The sequence below is a fragment of the Monopterus albus genome, unplaced genomic scaffold (assembly GCF_001952655.1).
Source record: "Monopterus albus unplaced genomic scaffold, M_albus_1.0 scaffold6.1, whole genome shotgun sequence".
Lineage (NCBI taxonomy): Eukaryota > Metazoa > Chordata > Actinopteri > Synbranchiformes > Synbranchidae > Monopterus > Monopterus albus.
In genome coordinates this window covers 6,588,365-6,600,091 of record NW_018127886.1, presented here as the reverse complement: position 1 = coordinate 6,600,091, position 11,727 = coordinate 6,588,365, and the positions used below count along the sequence as shown (strand labels likewise).

Genomic DNA, 11,727 nt, shown 5'->3' with positions numbered 1-11,727 from the left:
TTTTTTGCTATTTTATGCTGAATATATCTGATATGAGATTTCCAGGTGAATTTATCATCAACTATGACACCTAGAAATTTAATTTCATATACTCGTTCTATATTAGCTCCCCCTATTTTCACTTGCAGTTCGTTATCTAGTCTACGATTCCCAAATACCATAAATTTAGTTTTATCCATATTCAGAGATAGAATATTACTATCACACCATTTCTTTATCTTCTCAAGTTCCTGTGAAACCTGTACCGAGAGTTGCTTGTTTCACATCCTGCAATACGCCTCAGAGGCCATGACGCTGCAGGGTCATAAACCCGTAAGTACAGGCTACAGAAGTGTCACTTTCCACACAGAAGTCAAGGGACAAGAACTCCACTGCAGATATGAGCCAAGGTAAGGAGGAAGAAAAACTACTTCTGTATTCTGATATTCAGTACATGAGCTAGCATGTTAGTAATGGTCTGTATAATCGGCAGAGAAACTGAAAATTTGTCTAAAGATAATATTTTATTGTTATTATTATTTCTTCTTGCTTTGTATTATCTGTTCCTTGCATTTTTTATTGTATTGTATATTTTTTGTAATTTTATAGACCCTAAATGTGCCTGAAAAATAAAAATAAAAAATAGTTTGAATATCAGGCAGTCAGGTGTAAAATGAGATAAGCAGGAAATGAGCAGGTAGATAACATGAAATATGTGTGGAATTTCCTACAGATGATTTTTTTTGTGATTTTTAATTTCTAAAGTAACTTTGAGAAAGTGATGAAATTTAGATTTAAAGTCATCAAGTTATAAAGCCAAGCTTTCTTTTAATTTTTTTATTAACATTTGTTCTACATATGACAAAATAGCTTTTATTTGATGTGACAAGCATTTTGTCTGTCCATTTCCACACAGTTCTGGACATTGAGCGCTGTGATCTGAACATTAAGAGCAACATCAGCACTCATCATACACACTTGAATGGAGACAAGCATTTGATTGTCAGGAGGGGACAGCCCTTCATCATTACTTTACATTTGAAACCTGGCAGCACAAAGTTCAAACTGGGTGAGACCAGCTTCACACTCATCGCTGAAACAGGTACGCTTTTTGTCTCCCAGTGACTAGATTTATATGTCTGTGTGAAATACAGGGGGTGTACATACATATGCATTATTGCAGCAGTAGCATGTGCACAAGGATTTGTGTGTCTCGCATCTGGATTTACTCTTTATATTTCTTCAGGTCCATTACCCAGAGAAGAATCAGGCACTAAGGTTTCCTTCAGCCTACGCGACTCCACAGTAGACACTGAGTGGAGCGCATCTGCCATTAATGATCCCTCTGGAAACACAGTATCTCTGTCTATCAGTTCTTCCCCCGACTCCCCCATAGGGATTTATTCTCTGATTCTGGACCAGAACGGGCATAAGACGGGCTTAGGCCAGTTCATTCTGCTTTTTAATGCTTGGTGCCCCAGTGAGTACATACAGTTTTTATTTTCATGATGGTGACACATGATGAATTTTGTCATTTATTGTATTGTGGATTAAAAATACAATTTGTTGTGCTCCACTTACAACTTATATTTTTTTCTTTTTTATGATCCTAGTGTCTTTCAGCAGCTAACAACAAATTAAAATGAATGTGTTGGTGTTTTGTCTGTACTGCCTCACAGGAGATGCTGTGTACATGGGCAGTGAGACGAAGAGACAAGAGTATGTTTTATCACAGCATGGCCAGATCTACAGAGGAACATATAAACACATCAAAGGGACACCCTGGAACTTCGGACAGGTACACAAAATGTCAAACATTACCTTGAAGTTCACTAAAATGTACCAGGGGGGGTACTGATATTAACTAAGTAAAAATATTGTTAGAATTGGATTTCAGGAGTTACAGTTGTTTTATTTACTGTTAGAATTATTTTGCTTTTATAATGATAAAGTTTAGTATGACTGTTTGTGTTTTATTAGCAGCATTATGTATCAGTATTAACCTGGCTCTTATATATGCATAATAGTTATAATTTTCAGCTGTAGTTCAACTTGTAGTGTTTCTTATTTTCTTGGATGATGGTGCAAGAGCAGATTGCATAGATAAGTGTCCTGACAACTCAAGATAAGACAGTGTTAATGTATGCTATTTTACAGACGTGGAAGTATAGCAGCTTGAACTTTTCACCCATGTATGAGCTATGTCTAAGGGTTTTTTATATTGTACCACCCATGTACAGGGCAGTCCCAGCCAAGAAGATAAATGTAAACGTTTGGTGATGATCTAGGCTCTTGGAGACTTGTCATCTCTCAGAGCCCAGCGCTGTAATAACTCTGCATCTAACCAGAAGAAAATAAATCTACTTAAAGCTGATTTCTGTATCCTGAGTGTTACTTCTTGGGGCCTTCAGATTAAAGAACCGGGTTAAAATTAAAATATAACTGACACAAATCTTTGCTGCTTAGTATTATCCACTAATCTACTTCCCTCTTCCTTGTCATTCTGCAGTTTGAGCCAGGAATACTGGACATCTGTCTGAAGATTCTGGATGAAAACCCCAAATTTGTGTCTGATGCTGACAAGGACTGCTCTGCTAGAAGAAACCCCATCTATGTGACCAGAGTGCTAAGTGCCATGGTAGGTCTGTCTCTAGGCTGGAGTAAGTTGAGACCCTGTAAATGCCTTTTAACCAGGCTGTGAATAGCTGTTATTTTAGCTTTGAAAGCAGAGATTACCATGGTGCATGAGGAAAAAATCTCCACCTGCCCCCTTTATCCTGAGAAGATTTATGCTTCTGCAGAGCAACAGCTTTCCCTCTTTTAAAACTTACTCTTGTAAACCTCTATGATACAAGGGCAGCATAGAAAGGGAGTTTTAACACCATGTGTAACCCTGATAAATTAAAGTCTGTCAGAATGTTATTGTTATTTATTTTTACTCACTGTCACTTTAACCAGCTATAACTACTACCTATAGATTAAAAATATATAAACCACTTCACATTGAGAAAGTGTTTAGGATTATGCTGTTGATTCCCACTTATTCCTTTGTATTCATGCCTCTTACTGTATGGTCTCCCCTCTCCCTGTGCCCACAGATCAACAGTAATAATGACAGCGGTGTGCTTGTAGGAAAGTGGGGTGAGGTTTCAGAGGGAGTTCATCCAGGGAAGTGGGTCGGCAGCGGGGCCATTCTGCGTCAGTGGGCAAAAAGTGGCCCTGTCCGCTATGGCCAGTGTTGGGTCTTTGCTGCCGTTGCATGCACAGGTTGGAGTACAGTATGGTGTGCATGAGAGTATTGGTCTGATTGTTCATAGATTCAGTCTTTCATTTGTTACATTCTCCAGTTTACCTCCACTGCCACACAGCTTGTTTTTTTAAATCAAGGCCCTAAATTTAGAGTCAAATCTCTTGATCTTGTAGCAGTCTATTGTAATATGTGATGTTGTCATGTCTTTGTTTTTCTTCCTTGCTGGCAGATCTTGTCTTAATCTTGTGTTTTAGCAAACTGGTGAGATGACATGTTGCTCTCCTCCCTCCTTCAGTGTCCCGTGCCCTGGGCATCCCATGTCGAGTGGTAACTAATTTTCGATCAGCACATGATACTGACGCTAACCTGGTGATAGAAAACCTCTATGGTGAAGATGGCGAAAGAATTTCTAATGATTCAATATGGTAAGTGTAAGGTAGCGATTAGGCTATTACCATGTCTTTTCACATTTAAAAACACAACTGTCTCTTTCAGTACATAATTTGTACTTTCTTTCTCTTGTTGGCTTCTGTTGTTCTTTTGTGGTTGAAAGAAACTTCTTCTATTCTTTACACTATTTTAAAAATTAAAGCAAAATGGCCACATTCCTTTCATTTGCACATTTCCCAGGAACTTCCATGTTTGGGTGGATAGCTGGATGACTCGTCCAGACTTGGGGCCAGAGTTTGATGGGTGGCAAACCAGTGACCCAACCCCACAGGAAACAAGTGATGGTGGGCTTTGATTTATGTGTAGATTAGCCTTTTCCTCAAATCATTCCAAATGTTCAGTTTTGCAAGAGTCATTCCTAAATGTACTATAATTCTATGAGCTGTCTATTTTCATGCTATGGTCACAGGCCAACTAGAGGAAAGAAGACACAAAAAATAATGTGAACACCAGGTGAAAAATAACTAACTGCTTCACAGATAGGTCATAATGGGTCGCATGTCAGTGTTTTACTATTGTGCATAATTTCAATTTCTGACAGTACTCACTGGATTGTATGGTTATCATCTATGCTAAACTTGTGATAGCTTTTGTGTGGCATGATCACACGGCTCATCTTGAGACTGTCAGTTTTATTCTTGGGATAATGCACCTGACACAGATCATGCGAGCGAACTAACAACTGTTAGTTGTGACATATATTAAATGTGGTTAGGTTAGCTGCATTTGTTGCTAGTATTGCTAAGTGGCATCCAATTACCTTTGTAACACTGTGTATACTGTGTATAATTGTAATAATGTAACCTTTTACCAATATATTTGCATTATTTTGGTTTCTCCTTGTGTTTGCATAAAGATACTCATTGCAAAGCAACAATTAAGGTTCTTAAAATACTTTTTTTTTATTCTTTCTGGAAGTGGCACAACAGGTATCACCAGAAATATTTAGTATTTGCAGCATATTTCATTTACTGTATTCTTTTGAATGACTTGCATGACTTGGATCCAGATGTTGTGCTGTATTTTTGAATCCTTCTGAAACTGACCACTTTTCAGGTGTTTTCTGCTGCGGACCAGCCTCACTCAGGGCCATCAGGAAAGGAGAGCTGACCAAGAAGTATGACGCTCCCTTTATTTTTGCTGAGGTCAGTTTTACTCAAACATTTTATTGTACTATTTCAAATAAAGACACACACAAATATACATAGTTTGTATTGACTCTAAAGACTGCACTGGTTTTATAACCAGAGTCCAAGTCAGAGGTTTTCTTTTTTGCCAGGACTGATCCAAGCTAACCCACCAAGCAGAGAATTTTGTGCTCTGAGACATCTTTTAAGATACATTGTGTTTGTGCATATATGTATTGTACATGTAAAGATATCTCTTCATGTAGTGACAGCTAATGTTATTTCCTGTGACACACTGCGACAGGTTAACGCAGATGTCGTGGACTTGGTGCGCATGTCAGATGGACAGATTGTGAAGTTCAGTGGATCAACTAAGTCTGTTGGACGCTGTATCAGCACCAAAGCTGTGGGCTCAGATGAGAGGCATGACATCACACACCAGTACAAGTATCCAGAAGGTACTGGAGAATTATGTTTGCACAGACACATGCACTACATAATGGACATGCATGTATTTTCACACTACAGAGATGACCTCAGGTACAATTTGAAAGATGTGTTCACACAATATCGGCTAAATGGGAATTATGTTTGGTGCTATTTGAGAGTTTAACTAGGTGTGAATTTGTTTGTAATTCTGATGGTTTTAAGGGTCAAAGAAGGAGAGGCAGGTGTATGAGAAGGCCCAGCACCACAACAAGCTACAGCAGCAAGGAGAAGAGCCGGGGTTTCATCTCAAGGTGCTTTTTATTGTTTGTACATACAGTAGCACAGGCAGAGCAAATTATTTGTTAAAAAAATCCAAAAAGAAACTATGTCACTAACATTGCCAGTACATGCAAAACAGACAATCTGTGGCATGAAAGAGGAACAACAGTCACAAGCTAAATATCACCAGCATGGACAGAACAGATATGAAGTGTGACATGTGGTTGTCAAACACTGCTAACTGGCATGCAGGCTAATATGAGCCACATTGGTAATGATGTCTGTTGTGTTGTTTAAATCAAAGACAGAAGTGTCCTTAAGTGTCCCGTTTTGTTAAATATGTGGATGATAGATAGAAACCTAGTTAATCTTTCATTACTTTAGTTGATGCGTTAAGCCTGAAATCCATTTGGCCATAAACACTTGTATTGATTTTTGCTAAAAACTACATCTAGAGCAGATCTTAACAGAATCATCTGTTTCAGATTTTGGAAAATAATTATTTTTTGCAGCATATTTAAGAACTACCTTTAAAAGTATTAAATATTTTAAAATGCATTTTTATACATTTGGCATTTTGATAGTTCATGAATTAATTAAATTGCCTTGTAATTCTCATTTAAGATCAAGCTGGCTGACAACATGATCATGGGCTCAGACTTTGAAGTGTGTGCCGTGCTCACTAACAACAGCACAGAGACAAGGACCTGCACTTTTTTGTTCAACACCAGAGCCGTCAGCTACAACGGAAGCCAAGGACAGAGCTGTGGGTTTGCGTCAGACAAAGTGGAGGTGCCCCCTGGAAAACGTTAGTTCTGATCTTAGTGCAAAGTCCTCATACCACAGCATCTGAGCCTTGAATTTAATAACTCAAAAACTGTGCAAATGGTGCAAAGAGCCATTAACATTATTTATCTTCATCTACAGTAAATCTAGACTCATGATGAAACTGCACTGAAATGGTCATTATAACCTACTTTGTGTATGTTTTTTCAGAAAGGCTCCTGAACCTCAGATTGGAGTATGACAGTTATGGATCAGTGATCACCTCTGACAGGTTGATCCAGCTGTCAGCCATCACAATCGACAAGCAGACCAATCAATACCATAAGGCTGAGAAGACCATTGTGCTAGATGAGCCAGATATAAAGATCAAGGTACTGTATGGATTGATAGAGGGAGAGAGGGAAGAAATGCATTCATTAGCAACACAATCTTTATAGAAAGCATTGGTAGATAAATCTGATTTTATTGATTCTTATCTTGTTCATTGCTTATTTATATCCCAGCCAAAACATGAGTAACAATAAACACGTATTCATCACATTAAAAAAACCTTTTAAAGATGTTCGTAGAGTGTGCCTGAAATGAATGCTTTTCTATGTCACTGACAAAAATGATAGGTTATGTCTGTGCATGTTTGTCTGCTTCTATAATGTCTTTATTTCCCTTTGTCTCCTAATCACATCTGGCTCTGTTGGCAATTGCAAATTTGGGTTTTGTAAAGGTTATACTATAATGTAGCTGCAGTGAAATGCCTGTATTTATCACATAAAATTAAAGAGCTTATGTGAATGTGTGTATACTTGCAGGGTGGAAGCTTGTGTAACCAGATCAGTGGGATAGCCATCACATTATGGATAATTCAATTAAACCTTGAACCTTAGCCTACTATAGATTACATAAAAGGCATAAACATAATTTAGGCTAAATCAAACTGTGTTAAGTATTTGACATATTTGCAATATTTGATCATTGTAATCAGTTATTCAGTTGTACAGGTTTACTGTGATCTAATTTTAATCATTTATAATATACCTCCTCTTTCATAATGACACTCGTTAACCTTTGCAGCTGACTGGAGAAGCCGTAGTGAACCAGCCTGTGACGGCAGAGCTGACCTTATTGAACCCTCTACCGGAGCCACTGCAGGACTGCAGCTTCACCATACAGGGGGTTGGTAAAACAGCAAAGTATGTCAACTACATTTCAGCTGTTATGAGTAGATTTGTGCATCACTTTTTTTATTTTTATTTCTATGCTTCCCTGTTCTTTACTGCTTTATGGTTTTACTTGTGTCTTCCAGTCAGTTAATTTACAGTTTAATATACAAGAAAGGGTTTGTACTATAATTGATTGTTCAAGCCTACATCTACTTAAAGACAAATGCATCTAAAAGTACACTTCTCTGCAACTGTCTCACAATTTTCAATTCCAATTTCTAAAATAAATATATATTACTTCTAGCTTTAAGTATGACATGATGTTATATGATAGGTAGTGATTTATCATTATTTATGGTTTTAAAAAACTCTAGTATGGCATTTATACAGTGAATGCCTACTGAAATATTTCTGGGATAAGAATAGAGATAAGCGTAAAACAGAAACCTGATTGCTTTGGCAAGTTGTGTTTACTGTTGCATATGATTCTTGCAGAATTGGAGCTGTGGGCCCCAAACAGGAAGCTAAAGCCCGCCTGGAGTTCACTCCCACTGCTGCCGGCTCTAGTGTGCTGCTGGTGAACTTTGACAGTGACAAAGTGAGGAATATCAAGAGTTTCATCAATGTTGTTGTGAAAGAATGAACCGGTGCAGTAATCTAACAACAGTAACAGCTTTTTAAAATGTTATTGTTTAATTGGAGACAGGGGCACTTAACTTTTTAAATCAATTTCTCATTTTTATCCAGTTGTTTTACTAGAATATACAATACTACTCTTAATACAAATACTATTAATATACCCTTTGGCTGTGACTATCCCGGCCAAAGCTTTAAGTAAAGCAACTTTTTTTAATAGTGGCAGCAGTCTACTTTCTCACCTCTTTTCTGGAAACATTTTGTTGTTGATGATGCACACACAAATCCAGTTTGCTCAGGAAAAATAATTTTTTATAAAATAAGATGTTTTAGTCTGTGTATTATGTGCCTCGTGGGCCTCTTGTATCTGCAGATAATGCTCTCTCCTCATATAAAGTCTGGTAAATTACATTGTCTTTCATAATGAGTGGCTGAAAGTGGCTGGGGGAATTCAAAAACTATTTAATGAAAGGGAAGGGGGATACAATTTAAGGGGTCAGTTAAATTAAAAAATTCATGCTATACGTACAACCAAAAAAAAGATTTTGTATTTCCATAAGTGGGGTAAAACTATGGAATAATTTAAGTGTGGACATAAAAAATAGTAATAGAATTGACGAGTTTAAACGTAAGAATGTTAACATTCTTGTTATAATTCTTTAGTATATTACTTGTGTGGTGTAGAAGAGAATTATTTATGTAGAGATACTGCTTGTAAACCAATGATGGTAAGATGATGTCATGGGGTAGGACTGGATAAGTCTGACTTCTTCCTACTCCATTCAAGCATGTACTAGGTATAAGCAAATTGATATTGGATTATGTGTAAAATTATGTGTGTTGTCATATCAACTGTTTTACATGCTTGAAAGAATAAATCAAATCAAACCATTACTTTATCATTTTTTTATGTCTTCTGTTTTACTGTAGTAGTAAAGTAAGCAAGCAAAGTTAGTTTTCTATTCGTTTTCATTTGAGCTAAGGCGGTGGTTCACATGGCAAATAAAAAGATCTCCACCAAGACGCAGGAGGGCGCTGTTCTAATTTCTGTGGTTCACTGTCAGCTGTTGTTCCCGCGTTGAAACGTGCGCGAGATTTGATTTTGTGAACATCGAGCACATCAGGAAGTAAAGACAGCTAGACCAGAGAGGGCTTTCGAAACTGTCGTGACGAAGGTAAGCCTGTCAGCGTGCTTGTAAAAACATTTAAAGATTTCATTTTCATCTTCAACACAGTGTTGGATGTGTAATGTTACCTGCGAGAGGATTTACCGTGCTGTTATGCAGATAGCCTACATGCAGGGTATATGTGCTGGATTTGTTTTTCCAATCTATGGGCTGATGAGGTGGGCACATCGCCAGGTGAGGCAGATGTCTACAAATGCATATAGTGGCTGGAGCAGTGAAGTTCTTATGTATAGAGCGCGATAGCTTGTCCAGGCCGATATTCACTTATTGCAGATATAACCTATCGATAATGTTATCAGCGTAGAAATGATATAGATACTTAAAGTTTGGAGATAGTTTAGAAACGGTTCTATCATTACACTGTTTCACCACAGGGCAATGACAGGTTTAACTGCAGAATGTCCTGCTCAGAACAGAAATGTCTGTATTAAGAGTTTATGTCACAACATGGGAATACCAGCTGGTCCTTCACTTTAAGTATCAATTGTTATCGTCCTCAAAAAAACCAGTATAGATTACATCACAAAGCTGTCTCTCCAGATAGGCTTCTTCCTACACCAAGCTGTTCTCGCTCATCTTTGCTCTTCAGCATTAAACCCTGTACTCTGTATCAGTAGGCAGTGGTTTCTGTCTTATAGTTTCTCTAGATGTGTGAGAGAATTCTGTAACCCGGGTCCTGTCGGGATTCTAGGATGAACCATTGTGCTGTTACAGAATTTGATCACAAACAGGAAAATGCCATGTGAGCCATGGTCCTGGTCTCCTATGTTGTACTATTCCCCTGTTTATGTACATTAGTCTTTCATCGTCATGGCTTTGTTTTGTATAGCTGCTAGAAACCTAGGTAGGAATTACATTAGTGTACAAAACATTGTCAATGTATATTTTATTGATTTTGCTTATCTTATTGAAAAAAGTGAATAAACCCCTGCAGCAAATAGAAAGTGATCTTTTTGTCAAATGTAAATCCACTGTTGCATTTTGTTTTATGAGCAGAAAATAAACATTTTTCAGTTATGCTTCTTCCAAATGAGGAGTGTTTCAAACATCAGGCCCTTTCTCTCTTGCACTGACCTCAAGAATGTTATACAGGCATTTATAGCATCACAGACAACATGTTTCTTTTCCGGCCTTGAGAGGATGGTTTGATGATTTGCTTGTTTTATGCAGCTCAAGACAGAGAACAACCCAAATACACATCAAAACAAACACAGTGTAATTTGCATAGCCCTGTGACAGACTGGTGGCCTTTCCAGGGGGAACCCTCCCTCTCGCCTAATGTCGAGATAAGTGACATCTCCCCCCCTCGGCGACCCTATTCAGGAATACGCTGTATAGATGGATGGATGGATGTAATTTACATTGTCATGTGGAGAAATGTCAATTTAGGTAAACAACAATCATCATGAGTGGGGTTGTCCTCCATGGCTAAGCAAAAACAGGAAACAGTGCCACCTAAAGAAACCTAGCATGGTCTCCATAATATGAAAACCATAGTCCAGCAAAGAGAGGCTGAGTGAATGTGGTCTGGACTCTGTGGAGGAGACTCATGGTGTCACAGATGCTATAGAAGGAAAGAATACCTGCTCTGTGATCCAAGTACACTCCTACTCTGGAGGACGGAGGGCCTGAGACCTCAGTTCTGATATTGTTGTACCAGAAATAATAACTCTTTTGGTGGCAGTTTAACGCCCAAGATTTGTCATTGCGTCCAAATCCGCATTCATTCAAGCTCCCTGTTCTGCTGATATTCTTGTATGTGAGTGCGACGTACACTCCTGTCCCCCTCCACGCCACCTCCCAGTAACAACGTCCAGTCAGACTCTCTCTACTCAGGACCTGACTATATTTAGTGAATCTGTCTGGGTGACTAGAATAAAACTGCTGTTCACTCATTAGAGCTGCTTTTCTGTTCCCCTCAGATAATAACAGGTATGCATTTGCTGTGTTGGGATCCAGTGTGATTTCTTGTGAATATTTTAAGAATCCCGCTCTGGTCCTGGGCTCTGCTTGTGACAGTAAAACATCCACTTCAGTCACTGTCAACGAGATGTTTGTCCATTTCTCACTGAAAACGTCCTGCAGTTGATCGCTGGCCTCTGACAAAGCCAATGTCACAGCCTCAAAGTAGCTCAGAGGACAGACATTGATGCTGGATGAGTCTGTAGATTCGCTGAGTGGTGACAGTGAGGGGTAGTTGTGTAGAAACTGGTTGTGATCCTCTGTGTGCGAGAGCTGCTTCAGAGCAGCGTCTTTCCTCTTCAGCTCAGTGATCTCGTGCTCCAGCTTTTCCTGAAGCTCTATGACTCGACTCACTTCAGTTACCTCCTGGGATCTGATCTGCGTCTTCACATCTGAGCGTCTTTTCTCCATGAGACGGATGAGCTCAGTGAAGATCTTCTCACTGTCCTCCACTGCTTTATCAGCAGAGCGACTGATAGCCTCCG

At 38.6% G+C, this 11,727-nt stretch overlaps 2 protein-coding genes across 3 annotated transcripts in view; one reads left to right on the top strand and one right to left on the bottom strand.

The window, feature by feature from the left end:
- Window positions 1-256: 256 nt before the first annotated feature.
- LOC109970980 (protein-glutamine gamma-glutamyltransferase 2-like) lies at window positions 257-8,602 on the top strand. 2 transcript variants are annotated; one of them, XM_020618954.1, is made up of 15 exons: window positions 257-389; window positions 896-1,081; window positions 1,226-1,459; window positions 1,659-1,777; window positions 2,489-2,617; window positions 3,078-3,246; window positions 3,525-3,654; window positions 3,860-3,963; window positions 4,736-4,824; window positions 5,111-5,264; window positions 5,458-5,546; window positions 6,139-6,322; window positions 6,511-6,671; window positions 7,369-7,487; window positions 7,953-8,602. In XM_020618954.1, the coding sequence occupies exons 1-15, from the start codon at window positions 380-382 to the stop codon at window positions 8,098-8,100; spliced, it is 2,025 nt and encodes a 674-aa protein (XP_020474610.1). In that variant the 5' UTR covers window positions 257-379; the 3' UTR covers window positions 8,101-8,602. The 2 variants fall into 2 exon arrangements, with proteins under 2 accessions (XP_020474610.1, XP_020474619.1); XM_020618963.1 differs by having other exon boundaries at window positions 7,369-7,470; window positions 7,953-8,068.
- Window positions 8,603-10,735: 2,133 nt separating this feature from the next.
- Window positions 10,736-11,727, bottom strand: part of LOC109969080 (tripartite motif-containing protein 16-like) — a 1,671-nt gene continuing 679 nt past the window's right edge. Inside the window, exon 1 of the mRNA XM_020615735.1 lies at window positions 10,736-11,727. This exon is cut by the window's right edge and continues 679 nt beyond it. Within this exon, the coding sequence (XP_020471391.1) occupies window positions 10,736-11,727 (992 nt within the window).